The sequence below is a fragment of the Molossus molossus genome, unplaced genomic scaffold (assembly GCF_014108415.1).
Source record: "Molossus molossus isolate mMolMol1 unplaced genomic scaffold, mMolMol1.p scaffold_m16_p_5, whole genome shotgun sequence".
Lineage (NCBI taxonomy): Eukaryota > Metazoa > Chordata > Mammalia > Chiroptera > Molossidae > Molossus > Molossus molossus.
This window is the reverse complement of record NW_023425388.1, coordinates 72,217,991-72,235,302: the sequence shown is the minus strand read 5'-3', so window position 1 is coordinate 72,235,302 and position 17,312 is coordinate 72,217,991. Positions and strand designations below refer to the sequence as shown.

Below are 17,312 nucleotides of genomic sequence, written 5' to 3'. Positions count from 1 at the left end.
GTCCCGGGTTCGGTTCCCGCTAAGGGCACGTACCTCGGTTGCAGTTTGTCCCCGGCCCTGGTTGGGGTTGTGTGGGTGACAACCACTCCATGTGTTTCTCTCACGTGGATGTTTCTCTCTCTCTCTCTTCCTCCCTCTCCCCCTCCTGCTCTATCTGAAGATAAATGCAAAAAAAAAAAAAAAAAATGTCCTTGGGTGAGGATTAAAAAAATAAACAAACAGATGAACTGTTTACTTCTGGAATTTTCTATTTAATATTTTCAGACCCTGGTTGAGCACAGATAACTGAAATTGTGGAAAGCAAATCCACGAATAAGGGGGGACTCCTGCATGTAATGGTGACCATTAATAGGTAGAGGAGCTTTGAATATATGTATACCACCTTTACCCCTTACGATTTTGCATTGCTGAATTAGGTTACCTTTTTAAAAAGGAGAAAGTGGACGCATTATGACCTGCAATATACCTGTTCAGGGTCTCAACAGAAGAAAAAGCTGCCACACAAAGATGGAAGAGGATGTAGTCACCAAGGGACTATTCAGAAGACAGGGGCAGGATAGAGAGAGTGAAAGGGATAACACGGTAACCCTGGGTGAGGAGCTCAGAAGCTTTTACTATTTATAAGCCCAAAAGGACAGGCAGGAAACGGTTACCAAAAGGTGGAAAAAGAACTGTGGAAGGCAGCCACTCTGAAAAGAGCAGTGACCCCAGGTGACAGACACAGGGAGCGCCGGGAAGGTAAGCACCGTGAGCTCACTCCCCGTCCTCTGTCGCTCCAGTCTCCTGCCTGGGTTCCCACTGTCCAGATCCACGGAGAGCCAGGAAAGCCACTGGGGCCCACACTGTCAGCCTCCCAGGCGCGGTGCAGGACACAGAGACATACATGGCATGTAGGTCTGTCTGAAAGGGCAGGTGGAAGATGGCCAGTGTCTAGCTTAAATGAATATTTCCTTACCCGGAGTCTTCCCCAAGGGGTTAGAGCTTTACTAGAGTCAAAGGAAAACTCTCTATTTCGTTGTGACAACGATGGCATCTAGATTTGGTTCAGAGGCAGGAAGTTGAGTTAGTGGACAGAATGGTTCAGGTACGTCTTTGCCCATTCCATAAGCTTTCTCATGTCACATGCTCCTTTGTGGCCCGGAGGCCACACGAGGAAATAAACATGGACCCAGGAAAGGCAACAGCAGTGGGGCAGAGCATTTCGTAAATGGGACGGGAAACCGTAGACCTGCTTGCCCAGATCACCACGGTGCAGCCGGAGCCCCAGACAGGACCACGGGGCGTGCTCATCAGAGAGGATGGAGTATAAATCATAAGAAGTGCAAACAAGGAGACAGAAAGAGAAGCTGATTCCCCGCTTGAGGAATAGTAAACTTCTGAATGTTTGAGACAGGCAGGGAAATGCTGTTCTTTATGACGAGCAAACATTACTTTTATAATTGGGAACTTTCAAGTGATCCATTTAGAGAGAAAAATAAAATGACCAGTAGTTTACCTGTTTGGCTATTTTCTTATAAATCTTTTTTTTTTTCCTCCTTTCTTCTCTGCTTTCCACTGATTCAGATGTGTCTGACGCAGGTAATGTTCAGCGGCCTTTCGCAGGGTTCTAGACTGTTTTCTTCATAAAGCAACCCTCCTGGTTGTCCTACCAGCTCTGCTATCTGAACAACTCCTTCCAGGTTGGGCAGGATGGTGGGAGGGGGAGCCAGAGAGTGGGTCGGGGCAGGGATCACTCCAACCCAGCCTGCACCCTCTTCTGGGCTATTGCACGAACATGCCCCAGGCCTCCTTCCTTCTGTGTATTGAAGAGTCTAGCGAAGGCTGGTTAAATTGACCCCAGGAACAGTATTCACAACAGAACTGGGGTCCACCCCCACCGAATGCTTGCCCAGCCTGTGTGTGATGTCTACAGCGTGGATGGCTCAGAGAAAGACAGCCCACCTGTGATCCCGACTCTTCCTTAACAATTATAACATGCACCTCACTGTGCTTCTCATCCTTCTGAAGGATTGCATTTTTTTTAATCTTTCCTGTCTTTTTTTTCTGCATCTTAACTAAATTCCTTTGATTATTGTTTCAGTACAGTTTTAGTCTTTCTAAATGTGTTCAGTAAACCCCAGTATCCCTTGGTTCAATTCTTACTGACTTATAACCACAATGAGAAACGCAGATTAGAACTTTTACGAGCTAAGATTTCCCATCCTCTAGAGAGAGCAGATGTTATAAGGTAGGCTTGAAGGGCCCCATAACCTCTCTGATATAAAGGAAACACCACTGGAGTAAATTATAAACAAAGGGAAACTTAGCTGAAGGAGACCATAGAAGGGCTGGCCAGCCACCCATGTCCCTTCTCGCCTTTCTGCAGTATGACCTGGGAATCTGGCGCCCTCTCCATGAAAACGCAGGTGGTGAGGGTGCAGGTTTTTAAAGCAAACATTTACTGTGCACCTGTTAGGTGCAAAGCACCATTTTTATGAGGTGAAAACATCCTCTTGGCCCCTAAAACTTGGGCCATAAGGGAGTATTTTGTATTATCTCTAACTAAGCCTACTTACTGTGTCATCGGCAGATTTGGGGATTTTCCGGAGGGCTGCTATGGTGCTCTACACGGACTTCATCCATCAGTGCAGCCGGCCTCTGTATATGGTATGTGTTGCTCCCACATTCCTGGCCTTCTCCCAGGGAGTCGGGGAACAGCAGGAGGGGCAGGCTCAGAGTAGTCACTCAGTTTTCCCAAATCCAGAGGGCCAGATGGCCCAGGGTGGCTGAGGTCCAGTCAGGGGGAAGAAGCATGATGCTTAGTCTTCTTGTTCATAAAAAACAAGCTGGGACGGTCTCATTTTTGTACATGAAATATTGCTAGTATAGAAAGAAAAAAATGTGTGCGTGTGTGCGTGCGTGTGTGTGTGTGTGTGTGTAAACCTATTAAACAGCGACTGTTGCTGTGGGAAGTGTGCCTGTAAATAATCACCCAAAGAGGTAAGACTGTTTCATTTGTGTGAGTGGAAGGGGCCACTGTTAATAACTGCGCCAGGTCCGCAGGCATAAACCTGACTGTCCCCAGCACACTGGGACCGATGACCACTCCAGTCACTTTCGCTAGGAACTTACACTGTCCACATTATATATTTGTTTGATTTTTATACATTGTTTTTTATAATGAGCAGGGATATTTTTTCAAAACTGTGGTTATTGCTTAATGGTTGAAATACAACTATTAAAAATTCTTCATTACAGTTTTTGGTATAGTGTACATTTCTACACTGAACAGAGGAACCAGGGCCCTGGTCATAGCTATGTCTCGGCTCACTGGCCAGTGACCTTGGAAAAGCTACAAACCCCCTCTGAGCCACTGCGCCAGCCTTTATCAGAGCTGTGGTCAGAACAAGAGATGCTATTTGAGCCCGGCACACAGTTCACTAAGCACCTGCTAGTAGTTTATAGTCAGGAGTTTTACAGAAAGGAGTGTGGGAACCTCTTAGCCCACTAGGGCTTGGACGGGACCTGTAGGTACTAAAAATTGAGGGAAATGAGGCTGAGGGTTTTTCAATGTTCTCTTTCCTCCTTTTCAGGACAGAATGGTGCTGCTCATTGTGGGGAATCTGGTCAACTGGTCCTTGTAAGTAATCTTAAGATAACATTTTCCCCCTCTTTGTTAATGACTGTAACACTGTGGTTTAGCTTTTCTTGGCGGTCATTTTTATAAAGAAATCTGAAATTAAGGAGTGCACAGGATCGAGCTTGCCCTAGAGACTTGAGAGAAAGGTATTTTCTCTCCTGCAAAGAATGCACTAGGAAACTCGTGTGTACCAACTAGTGGCCCCTCTTAAAGTGTTGAGTTCAATGCATTGAGTTCATTTGCTCAACAAGACAAACATCAAATTGGTAGATAGATAGATAGATAGATAGATAGATAGATAGATAGATAGATAGATAGATAGATAGATAGATAGATAATAGATGGATATTATGCCTGTAGTTTCAAAAATGCAGCATAGCTTTAAATTTTTTGGTAGAACTTTCCATAAAGGCTACCCAAGAGGCATTTGTCTTAGTGTGTGTGTGTGTGTGTGTGTGTATAAGTCTCTTTTCTATTTATTTCATTTTCCCTCTAGGTCTTATTCTTCCTACTCCACCTATATCATTTTTCCTCTTTTTCCCTCATTATCACCTTGGCTTTTTTCCCCTCAAATGGCCTCAAAATAGAACAGTACAACAGACATATATTTTGCTAGCTGTAACTATTTTATGCAACCTTTTCTGAACTTAAAAATGTGGCCCTGGCTGGTTTGGCTCAGTGATAGAGTGTTGGCCTGTGGACCAATGAGTCGCGGGTTTGGTTCTAGCCGAGGACACGTACCTTGGTTGCAGTTCATCCCCAGCCCTGATCAAGGTCATGCAGGAGGCAACCAGTTGATGTGTCCCTCTCACATGAATGTTTCTCTCTCTCCCTTTCTCTCCTTCTCTCCCTCTCTCTCTCCTTCCCACTCTGTCTGAAGATAAATAGAAGAACATTCTTGGGTGAGGATTAAAACAAAAAATTTTTTTTTAATGTGAACGAGCCCTGGCCTGGTGGCTCAGTTGGTTGGGGAATCATCTTGTACACCAAAAAGGCTGTGCATTCGGTTCCCAGTCAGGGCATATACCCAGTTGTAGGTTTGATTCCTGGGTGGGGCTCATATGGGAGGCAACCAATCCATGTTTATTTCTCACATTGATGTTGCGCTCTCTCTCTCTCTCTCTCTCTCTCTCTCTCTCTCTCCCTTTCTTCTCCTCTAAAATCAATAAAAATCCCCCTCCTTGTAAAAATGGGAGTGGGAAAGTAAAAAAGTCGGGTGAGGATAAAAATATATGTGAATGAGTGGGATATTTTATTAATCCCTCAAAAATAAGTGAGTTTAGCTGCTTTTACTAGCGGTTCTTAGCTGATGTGCTCCTCTGGGTCAGTGACCTTTGATAGAAAGATGACCCTGTTTCTGCTGCCCTTTAAGACATAAGAGGAATGAAGAAAGAGGCCTGCCTTCAGGGGGAGCCAGGATCTACTCAGGATCATTTGAATCTTATTGGGGCACCACAAGCTTCTGGAAGAAACTCCCTATAGTGTCACCCAGGGATGACCTCAGATAAGATTCATACCTGTGAAGGACCCCTGCTTTACATGGGGCACATCGAGAAGGACAATTCCCAGCAGTGGTCACCTGAGGTGCTTTTTTGGATCACCCTTTTAGGGCAGACCCCACAGACCTGGTGACTCTGGGAGACAGGGTAATAAATTTGAGTATTAATTTTAAAACCATAAATAGCTAGCCAAAACTGATAATGTGTGTCAAGCTGATTACTGAGATAATTCTACTTCTAATAATCTAGTGTAATGAATTAATCTTCAGTGCAAAAACAAAGTACAGTATGTCTGAAGGTATTCATTTATTCACGGTGGTGTTCTTTATAATAGTGCAAGACTGAAGGGCAAAGGGAAAACTCTTCCTTTCAACTAGAAAGGAAATATGATTCTTTATGGTGCATCCACTTATGGGAACCTTACAATCATTAAAAATGAATGTTCTGAAGGAAATCAATCAAAAGTTACTTATAGTATGTAAAGGAGGCTTATTTTTTAATCCCCCTCCTTGCAAAAATGGGAGTGGGGAAGTAAAAAAGTCAACAATGTTACAAATCCACCTTCATGAATGCAAAATAATTCCTCCCCCTGTGCTCAGTGCCCTCTTTGGACTCATCTTCCGACCCAGGGACTTTGCTTCCTACATGCTGGGCATCTTCATCTGTAACCTGCTGCTCTACTTGGCCTTTTACATCATCATGAAGGTAAGCGAGGAGGCTGGGAGCTGCAGCGCCCCGGGCCTCGGCTGGCGGTGCAGGCAGCTTGGCAGCCTCTGCTTCTCCCCGCAGCTTCGCAGCTCTGAGAAGGTCCTCCCCATCCCACTCTTCTGCATTGTGGCCACCGCTGTGATGTGGGCCACTGCCCTGTACTTTTTCTTCCAGAATCTCAGCAGCTGGGAGGTAAGAGAACAGTTTTTTTTCCCCCAAGGTGTTGGTCTTTCTCCATCCTGCCTTTTGACCGTCCTGCCACCCTCTCTCCATGTGCTAGTTGCTATTTATCTGTTCGATATTCTCTAAAACAAAAGCTTCCTCTAAAAACTTCAATATCCACACACAACTGCTCAACAAATGTCGTGTTGTCCTCACTATCAGGGTAGCACTCATAAGTGTGTAAAGCCCTCCAGGCTCTGCAAATTTGATCTATGTGTTGTGTTATGATCCCGTTCCCCGTGAATGTTTAACGTGTGCAAAAACCTTGATTAGTGTAGCTTCTCCACCTTTTTCATCACAGTCACCATCCATAAATAAATATACAGGTGTATGTGTTTGTAAATCCATTTCATGGATTGGAAAGTTGAAGCCTAGGAAATTCATGATATTGCTGAGGCACAGAACAGGGAAGTCTCCATCTCCACAATCACCACAATCAATTTAAAAAAATATATATATATATATAATTTTTTTTGCATTTATCTTCAGATAGAGCGAGAGGGAGAGAGAGAGGAAGAGAGAGCGAAACATCAATGTGAGAGAGATACATCGAGTAGCTGCCACCCAAACGACCCCAACCGGGCCGGGGACAAACTGCAACCCAGGTACACGCCCTCAGCGGGAACCGAACCCGGGTCTCACTGGTCCGCGGGCCGACGCTCTAACCGCTGAGCCAAACCGGCCAGGACAATTTTAAAATATTTTTATCACTTCAGGAAGCAACTCCCCATTTCTTCTGAACCCCTTAGTCCTAGGCAACCACTAATCTATCTTTGTCTCTATAGATCTGCCCATTCTGGCCATTTCATAGAAGTGAAATCACATACTATGTGGCTTCCTTCACTTAGCATGTTTCCTAGATTCATCCATGTTGTAGCATGTATCAGTACTTCATGTCTTTTTTTTTATCCTCACCTGAGGACATTTTTGCATTTATCTTCAGATAGAGCGGGAGGGAGAGAGTGGGGAAGAGAGAGAGAGAGAAACATCGATGTGAGAGAGACACATCTACAGGCCACCACCCACACGACCCCAACCAGGGCCGGGGACAAACTGCAACTGAGGTACATGCCCTTAGCAGGAACTGAACTGGGACTCTCTGGTCTGTGGGCCGATCCTCTAACCACTGAGCCAAACCGACCAGGGCTTCATGTCTTTTCTTTTTTTATCCTCACCCAAGGGCACTTTTTCATTTTTTGTTCAGATAGAGTGGGAGGGAGAGAGAGGAAGAGAGAGAGAGAGAGAAACATTGACATGAAAGGGACACATCGAGTGGCTGCCACCCGCACAACCCAACCAGGGTCAGAGACAAACCGCAACCGAGGTACATGCCCTTAGGGTGAACTGAACCCAGGTCTCTCTGGACCAAACCGGCCAGAGCTGGGCTTCATGTCTTTTTATGACTGAATAGTATTCCATGGTGGGGACATATCACATTTTATCTAGTCACTTATCAGTTGATGGACATTTAGGTTGTTTCCACTTACGCACAAGTTTTTTTGTGAACATGTTTTCTTGGAAGCTAACTTTTTGAGCCAGGCATCTGGTAGCATTTGTGTAGCTTTCTGGATGCTCAGCCCTCTAAGCAGCCGAACTGTGGGAATGCTCAGCCATGTGCTGTCTCACCTTCCTGCAGAGAACCCCAGCGGAGTCCCGGGAGAAGAACCGGGACTGTGTCCTGCTGGATTTCTTTGATGACCATGACATCTGGCACTTCCTGTCTGCCACTGCCCTGTTTTTCTCATTCCTGGTGAGTTGATAATACCTTTTTGTTCATTTCTTCTCTTTACATCCTGTACTCCCTTTTTCTCATCCCCTCTATTGTATTCCTCTACTTTTCCTTTCCAAATTCTCATTATAATCCAACGTACAGATTGTCTTCTTTTACATTGCATCTTTTGGTTCAATATTTATTTTTGTCTTTCTTTCCGGTTCAATATTTTAAGACACAGAGTGACAAAATGATTTTCTTAAGCTGCACAGTGTTTGAACTAAATTGGTTATAAGAACTCACAAGCCCAGAATCCCCCAGGCATCGCCTTTGGCATCCACCAAAATGTCCATAGTATTAGGTTGTTCCTTCTTATGCTACACTCACATTCCTCCTCTCATTTCAGTCTCAGTGAATATTTTATAAATAATTTACACATCCCGGAGTAGCTCAGGATAGCATCCAGGCCTCTGTCGCCTTCTAAACAGTCAGTTCCAGGTCTTTCGTGGAGTTTCTCCATTTTTTACCCAAACACCTGCCCAGAAGCCAGGCCTTGGAAGGTAACTCCCAGCATCCTTTCATATTAATTTTGAGTTTCGTAATTAATTTTGACTTTCCAAATTAAAAGGCCACGGTACCTGTACAGGTTCAGTTGACAAATAACAGGAGTAGGTCTCCAGGATTCCCAACACCGCCCCCTTTAAGCCGGCTCTGCAGGCCTTATAATCTCAAGGGTGGAGCAGAGCTACCCCCTAGTGGCTAGTTTCAGAAGTGTAATCTGTATAATCATTCTTACTCAAGGCTTCTATCTTTTAGTCACTTTCATTAGAAAGAGACAACAAAAGTGAAGGGTTCCATGTGGAAAGAGTAGTGGTAGAGAGACCTAAAAATGAAGAAGGAGGGTACACTTTTGGTATAGTACCACTTTATGCAATTAGACTTCATTGCCTTTAGGTCTTGATCTAAATGGTCCCTTCTAAATAATGACTTCCCCAGCTACTCTCAAAATTTTTTAACTCTCCCCACCCCATACTTCCCATGCTCTCTCCATAGTTTGATTTTTATCCTTAGTACATATTACCATCTAACATACTATACTTGGCATATATTTCTATCTGTGATACTACATATATTTTACTCACGTGTTTGCCTCATGTCTGAAGCCCTCTCTCAAATGTAAGCTCCAGGAGGGCAGAGATTTTTTTTGTCTCTAATCATTGCAAGCTATGTCTCTGGCACCTGGAATACACCCTTGATAAATATTTGAATTAATTAATAAATGAAGCATGTCATTATAATAAGTACCTGTTAAGAGCACCGCACCGTGGAAGGCTGTGGGAGACAGGGAAACAAGTTAAGTGTCCTTGCAGTTTCAGGCTGCATGCGTCTCGGAGAGGAAGTAACTACCTACTGTGGCTGTGGCTGTGCATCATTTTTTTCTCTGCCCACTCCTTTCAGGTTCTGTTAACCCTGGATGATGACCTGGATGTGGTTCGGAGGGACCAGATCCCTGTCTTCTGAGCCTTCAGCCTTAAGAGGGGAGAGAGGGAGCGATCGATCTTGGTGCTGTTTCATGAAAACTCCGGGGCCTGCAGCAAAGTAACCACTGCCAAATACTCCACTCAATGCCTGTGGAGTCAACTCTGTGTACATTCGACAGGGAGGAGAGTAGCAGGGGAGATTCAAACCTGCAAGAGGGAGGCAAAAGGGAAGCCACGGCTGTGGACAGAGGCAAGCCCTGAAGAGCCGAGAAGCCCCCATCCCCTTAAGTTGCAGCTCTGCGCTAGACATGGACAACCACTGCATCAAAGTCCACTCGCCATCGGGGGCCCCTCCCATCCTCGCCTGGGACTTGCCAGCAGTGGCAGCATGAAGCCGCCCTCTTCCCTCCGGCTGCCTCCATGCCAGTCAGCAGCTCCGAGTCCCCGCCCAGAAACTTTCCGTGGGCCCCCTTTGCATGTCTGCAACATCTGCTGCTCTAGATATCTCAAGCGCCAGCCTGCTTCTCCGGGGTCCTGGGATGACGTGGTTCCCAGAGTCTGGTAGGGGGCTAGACCCGATGCCCTACCCAACTGGGATAGGTGTTTTATCAGCACCAGCTGGTCACCTCCTCAGAAGGAATGCTGCATGCTTCTCCCAGGTTCCTGACCTCCTTAGAAAGACTCTGGATTGGGCTTGTCACACACTCCTCCTAACAGGTCTCTGGGACCAGGACTTGGGTGCTTACCTATTCTTTAATGTCTTCATCTCACTGCTGTGTGTTGGCCCCATAACTCAGGCTCTGCCTTCTTGAGAAGGCTCTGTTACTCCACCCACCAGCTCCAAGGTGGAAGGGGAAATGAGAGAACTCTTCTAGCAGCAGGAAGAGCAAGAGAAATGACTGTCAGTGCTAAGAGAAGGGTGACATCAGCATCAAGCAAACTCGGGCTCCTGGAGAAATTCGGCCAAGACAAAAGTACTGCCTCATGCCTCCAATTCAAACCGCTCAATTTTGTGCCCGCATCACCTTTGGGGAAGAAATAAGGGTTTTACCAGGGACTCTGCAGGAGGGGTCCTCTACCACAGACTCAGCCCTTATCTGTCGCTGCCTGCAGATCAGGGCCTCCAGACTTTCTCCCTGGAGTTCTCTAGACCTAACTCTCAGGGCAAATGCATCTTACTCTAACTCTCTAGATGCAAAGAGCACAGACGATATAGGATTTAGGATTGCCTTGGTTGCACCTGATTCTCATTGTCTCCCCAGTAAGGTGTTGAAATCTCAGTGTCCCACTTCCCTCCCCACGGTCTGGCAGCTCTGCCCCTCAGAGCCCCACTTTGACCAGGCTCCTTGTGACCTGAGTATGATGTAATCAGAAAAATATGCACACAGGTGGGCACATATACATACATTTGCCCGTGACATGCCAGTCACCTCTCACCTCTGCTCTCCTGATCATTCATTAGAGAAATAGATCAGCCATTCTTTAAAAAAAAAAAAAAAAAAACAATGATCCTTTCTCTAAAATATCCGCATAGTGTTCAAAAACACATTTTGGAAGTTTGAATAGCAAACTTTCCCTGGTTTTGAAAACACAAAGATGCTTGTAATGAAATGTTCTGTGATTCCCCCCCCCCCCAAATGCCCCCAAATTTGTAATTGGTCTTCTGTTACTCTTTATTCCTTAAAAAATTGTTGGCGTCCCACCCTGAAGACAAATCCTTACCTCACTGACATGATCGTGGTACGATCGGAGAAGTTACTACTGGTTAAAGTGTTCTATACAATCAAAACTCATGTGCAAATGTAAAAAAAATATATTGTTGGCTTCCATAGGCCATGTGAAGGCCACCTATTAAATGGTTGTATTTGTCTAATATTGAAAACAAAGTTTGAATCTGTTTAACTATGGCTGATTTGAATGAATTATTTTCTTTTAATACACTAATGCTTTCAAAGCCCCCCAAAAAATGCACTAAACAATTGTAAACAAAGTCTGTTCAGGTGGCCCTGTGGCCTGAAGTGAATTCTAAGACACGTTGCCTGTCCCATAGCTTGTTTGGGAAACATGTCCACGGACTTGGGGAAAGACCCTGAAGAAATGGATGAATTGTGCTGCAGTATTCACGACCCTTTTCTGATGTCTGCCTTGTGCTATAAACTCACACACTGTGGTCAGTTTTGTTCTCTACAGCAGGACAAAAATCCCAGACCAAGCCCACTCTTATATCAATTCTAAAGGTATTTGTTGCTCATTCTTCCTACAGTGGGGCCTCGTGGTTGGAGGACTCAAGAAAGTGGTGGGACCGCACCTGCAGAGCGGACAGAACGGGGGTGCAGGCTTCTCAGCGCCCCGGCCCCAGGCCCGGGTGCGGCACACAGGGCCGGCTCTCGGTAAAGCGAGGGGAGGGCGGCTCCGGGAGCGAGTTCAGCAAGGGGGCGAGAAAAGCAGCCACTGCGGGCAGCGGGCAGCGCAGGCCCGCAGGGAGGAGAGCGGGTCACGGCAGCGGACCATGTGGCAGCCAGGGGGGAAGAGCGCCCGTGAAAAACAAGCTCTTCACACCCCGAGGAAGGCCGCAGGGCTCACCCCACCCGCGGCGGCTGGACGGCTGCCGGCCTCGCCCGGGTTATTTCAGCTGCAGTGGGAGCCAGTGGAAAGCGGAGTCCATCTGGGGAAGGGACTTCCCACGCCTGAAGGTCACCCAGCCGGCTCCGGGGGCAGAGTGACAGCCGCGTCCTTGGTTGCTCCAAACTGCCACCAGAATGTTCTTGGGGGCCACCAAATGCAATCAAAGAATACCCAAATGTTTCTCCCTCTGGGAGATAGTCTATGTAAAACTTGGGGGATGGGGCAAAAATAAACATTCTTCCTAGAATGAACAGTGGAGCCGGAGCAGGACTCCTGAGGCCGACTTTAGTCCAGAGACTTGCCCGGAGGCCTCCAGCAAGTTGCGGGAACTCTGTCACTTTCCCCGTCACCAGGGCACTGCAGGAGGGTGACGAGGGTGGAGGTGTGCAGAGCACAGGGGCGGTGCCCAGCCTCGCCCCGCACCGCGGGAGGCCGGGCCAGAGCGGTCTCCGCGGGGCTCCTGCAGCTCCGCACGGAAACCAGCTGCTCGCTCCGGGGGGCCGGGGCGGGGCCGGGGCCGGGGCGGGGCCGGGGCGGGGCCGGGGCGGGGCCGGGGACCGCAGGCGGGCGGGAGGCCGCTCCCCTTCAGAGACACCGCCCAGCCGGTCCAACCTGCCAGCTGGCCCCCTCCCTGCCGCTTATTGCTGCATTTTATTGCCTCTGGCCCTTAATAGTCTTATCCCGACTCAGAAGAAAAGTGGCTGCCACAGTTGGGGCCAAGTGGGAAGTGGGGTAAGACGTCACACTTCAGCACTGTCGTCTTCTCTGCCCTGGATGTTCTCTGGAGTAGCTATTACTACCGGGGTTCAGGGAGCGCCAAATGCAATGTTCCCCCCACCACCAGCGGGTCACCAAATGTCCGGCAGGGAAAGCCTGCGTGTTCGGCTCATATGAAGGAGGGCTTCCGTCCGCCCGTGACAAAACAGGTCCCAGAAAGAGGAAGCACGGGAGGTCCCTCGGGTTTGAAATGACTCGAATGTCCCCTGGTGAAGTTTCGGAAAAGCATTATGAGTAAGATACCATTTGCCTCTGCCTGAAGCAATTACACCCTTGCTTACCACAATTCTGCCCAGTTAAAAGTCGGCTTTTTTGTCTTGGTTTTAATGTTGTTTGGAGAAGATACATCAGTGTGGCTCAGTTTTAATATCTCCTCTATATTAAGACATCCCTGTCAGCAAGGTTAAGTACCTGCTAAATCTTAGGCCTTACCACACAATGACTTCAGTTTGGCTAAGCTTGGCAGGAGCAGCAGGTCAGCCTTCACCTCTGAGTGTCTAAAGGCCATAGTAATAGAGTTTTCACTTGGACAGGACTGCCCTGCAAAAGGACCTCTCCTCTGTGAGCTCCAAGTGGAGCTGGAATTCATCTTAGATTTTCCCCGACGCCTGGTCTCTATTCTCATTGAAATACGAAGACGAAGTGGGTCCCATCATTCACGTAGAATTATCCTTTACTCCCCCAAATCTTAGGGAAATGGAGAACTCGGCCTTCTTCCTAAATATCTCTAGATTAGATTTCATGATTATCCCTGAACTCTAATTAAAAAAAATTCCTTGGCTCTAGTCTACATTTTTTTTATTGCCTTGAATTCCCTGTCATCTAAGACATCCATTTCACTGGAGATCAACACTAGCTAATCACCATATTTTAACACAGAATAGCCGTGAAGTCATATCACATTTCAGTGAAATGCTAAATAAAGTCTGAGTGTCCCATCTCTTATCCCAGCACTATAGTTATAATTTAGAAAACAGGTGTAAACAGTGAAAGATATTTGAATGAGGGCAAGAGAAATTCGACATACAATCCCACGATAGCTCCTGGGCCCCTAATTTCCTCAAACTCTTGACATTCTTCATGAATCAGGACTCTAAGTCCTTTAAACGGAAGATTAACCACAATAATCCAAAAGCTCTCTATTTTAGGATGCTATAACATTGCCATCAGAGAAAAAAGTTAATTTGCATTCTATGATTTTATTACATCGCTTATCTGATCCTTTCACAAGGCTCAGTACCTGGTTCTATGTAGAGGACAAATTCAGGCTTGGGTTCGCTCACTGCTCTCTTAACACAGGACAGCTTGTAAAGTAACCTGCTTTCAGGAGGTCTATTCCCCCTTTATCCTCTCCTTCCCTTGCCCTGTCCAGTTTGGCTCAGTGGTTAGAGCCTCGGGCTGCAGGGAGTCCCAGATTCTATTCCGGCCAAGGACACATACCTCAGTTGAAGTTTGTCCCCAACCCCAGTTGGGGTTGTGTGGGTGGCAACCAATCGATGTGTGTCACTCTCACATCAATGTTTCTGTTTCTCTCTCACACACACTCTCTCTTTCTCTCTCTCTCTCTCTGCCACTCTGTCTGAAGATAAATGTAAAAATATCCTCGGGTGAGGATTTAAAATAAATAAATAAATATCTTCTTCCCTGCTACTTCTCTGTTCACTTATGTAGAATCAGAAATACTATTTCAGTCAATAATCAAGAAATACCTGGGCAGGCCCTGTAAGGGGCTGGACACAGCAATGGACAACGTACACAATTTCTTCCATCATGGGGTCTACAGGCCAAAAGGGAAGATGTACATGAAACAATTATAATTTGTAAATTATAAGCAAGCAAAGAGCTCCAAGAATCTCCCTAATTCTTAGAAATTGCAACACCTCCCCCACACACACACTTGCTGGCGGACACGTATGACCCTGAGGTGTTAGGTCAGCCCTTTAGTGGATTCTTACTATAGGAAACTGTCACCCCAAATTCCCATCTCCAACCCCTAGAAGATTAAAGTTGGCAGAACTGATCACTAAAACAGTCGACGTCTGTCATCAGGTCTTCTGTCAAGGGTTTTATATACATTACCATATTAATACTGAAACACCCCCTCCATGAAGTCGGTATAATTACTATTGTCCCCATTTCCCAGATAGAGAAACTGAACCTTAGAGTCACTGTTCCCTAGATGAAGCAAATAGTGCAGGAACTGGATTAATCATCAGAAATGAGTAGTTTAAGTAACAAGACCAGAGAAAAGACAGATTGTGGTGCAATGATGATTCAACTTTTATTTGTGCATGTATCTATGTAAAACACACAGCCTAAAATTACATAACTATTAAACATATTAACAAAATGAAAAGATTTTTCCAAAATTTAGAAGATATGTGTCTGTTACAGAAACCCGAGTGACAGCGAAACCTGCTGTGCTTTTAAGGAAGGCAAGTAATACCGCAGCTTTGGATTATTTGGGTTCTCTAAACTGGAACAGCTGGATTCAGATAAGGACTGCTGCTTCAACTTCTAAGCCCGTGAAGTTAAGACCAAAGTCCTTTATATAAATTCAATGATTGCACTTGGCAAAGAGCTATAGACCCAAAGATTCATTTTAAACTGAAATATATGTTGCATAAGGTGTCAGGTTTCCACTAGGAAACCTGTTGGCTCCAGCACAACATTAATAATGGAAAGAAAGCACAGCAGTGCAGGGTTTTTTTAGCCCTAAAAAAACATTCAGAGATACAAACAGTCAAGAATCAAGAAGTCCTCCAAAGCTGTCTCAGAAACGAATGCACGCGGCCCAGTAGATCAGGCTGAATCTGCTGCCCCATTTTTGTTCTTCGGGGCTGGGCCTATCCCTCCCCTCCTATAAAGGGGTGGTTTCAGCCACCAAACTGAGCCAGAGAAACTAGCCTGCACTGAACTGGGAAATCATAATTCCTCATTTGGGGTACAATGATAATGGTGGTAAGTGTCTCTAAATTTGTCCAGAAGTAAGACCAAGAAAAGCTATGTGACTTGGTTGGAAACAATAACAGTCTAAGCAGTTTTCTCCTATACATAGCTGTCTCTAAGGCCTTCTAAAAAAAATATGTAATGTGAATTTGCACATTCGCCACTCAGCAAGATTTTAAAAAATGGGATTTAACCTAATTGAAGCATGAATTCCCAGCAAACTTGCCTAAGGCGTCAGTTCTCCCCCACTTCAATTTCGCTTCAGCATCTTTCCAAACCACAGCTCTGAATGTGATTAAACCACATAAGAAAACACTAAGCAAGACGTACACACACACAGACATAGTTCAAAGCTGGGTGTTCATATCTTCCCCTAAATCCGTAGCTTACTTGCTCATGTGAAAAATTAAGCAGCACACGGATATCAGTACCCAACCTACCTGACTTGTGAATTTATGTAGGCAGCAAATTAGCATTTATCCCCTTAATTTCTCACAGGGAGAAAACTAGGGCAAAGGAGCTGTTGACACTGGCCAACAACTATATTCCAGCAGAGCCCTGCGTTTCAGTGTCATGTGTAGGGGGATGGAAATGAGGGAGGTCGTGGGAAAAAATTGCCACTTGATACTTAAGTATTCCTTTGCAACTATGTAAAAACACTTTCAATGTAAAACCTCTTTGTCCTTCACAACAACCCTGTAAGGGAGCAAGGACAGATAATGTACCAACAAATAAACTAAGATGCAGAGGTGATGCTGCTTGCCCAAAGTCACACAGTCCGGCAATGGCAGCCTGATACAAAAGAATGTTATGGCTCTTTCTTTTTCTAAGGAGTGACAGCAAAATAACTTTGAGATTTGGCTGACTTGCCCTGGCCGGTTTGGCTCAGTGGTTGGAACATCAGCCTGAGGACCAGAGTCCCGGGTTCGGTTCCTGCTAGGGGCACGTACCAAAAAAATAAATAAATAGAATAAAATAAAAACAAAATAAATGAACGAGATTTGGCTGACTCAAGAAATTTATCAAGAGAAAACCAACATCAGTTCGAACTCCCATAGATAGTTTTTCTTAACCTTTTTATTTAGGTGTAAAATATATTCAGTAATGTACAACATGTACACTAATTTAAGTTTATATAGATTGGTGAAATTTTTACATAATGTGTATGTGTATGTACACACACATGCATACACCAATGTAACAACCACCCACATTAAGATACAAAACATTCCTAGGATCCTCATGTCTGTTCCAAGGTAATCCCTGACCCAGATATAATCACTATTCTGACTTTTCTCCTCATAGGTGAACTTTGCCTGTTCTTGAACTTCATGTAACTGGAATTTTGCAGTATGCACTCCTTTTTGTCTGGCATCTTTCACTTGATATAATGTCTATGAAATTCATCTGTTGTGTATCAGTAGCTTCATTTTGTGAGTATGACATTTCATTTATCCATTCTCCTACTGATGATGTTTGGGTTGTTTTCATTTTTGAGCTACTGTTTAAAAAAAAAAATGCTTCCAAAACATTCTTACACATATCTTTTGGTAAACTTATATGAATTCTCTTCCAGGGTACATACACAGTGCCCTAAGGAATTGCTTAGTTACAGGGAAAATAAGTCTTTAATTTTAAGGAAACCACCAACCATTTCCCAAAGTTTCCATCATCACTGATAAGAGTTCTAGTTATTCCACATCTTTGCCAACACTTGGCAC

The 17,312-nt window shown here is 45.3% G+C and overlaps 1 protein-coding gene across 1 annotated transcript in view; it reads left to right on the top strand.

Moving 5' to 3' along the window:
• SIDT1 (SID1 transmembrane family member 1) overlaps nucleotides 1–10,596 on the top strand; it is a 98,523-nt gene extending 87,927 nt beyond the window's left edge. The window contains exons 20-25 of the mRNA XM_036243864.1: nucleotides 2,570–2,646; nucleotides 3,573–3,619; nucleotides 5,718–5,823; nucleotides 5,908–6,018; nucleotides 7,685–7,798; nucleotides 9,218–10,596. Of these exons, the coding sequence (XP_036099757.1) occupies nucleotides 2,570–2,646; nucleotides 3,573–3,619; nucleotides 5,718–5,823; nucleotides 5,908–6,018; nucleotides 7,685–7,798; nucleotides 9,218–9,280 (518 nt within the window). The 3' untranslated portion in view covers nucleotides 9,281–10,596. The remainder of the gene's footprint in view (nucleotides 1–2,569; nucleotides 2,647–3,572; nucleotides 3,620–5,717; nucleotides 5,824–5,907; nucleotides 6,019–7,684; nucleotides 7,799–9,217) is intronic.
• Nucleotides 10,597–17,312: the final 6,716 nt, after the last annotated feature.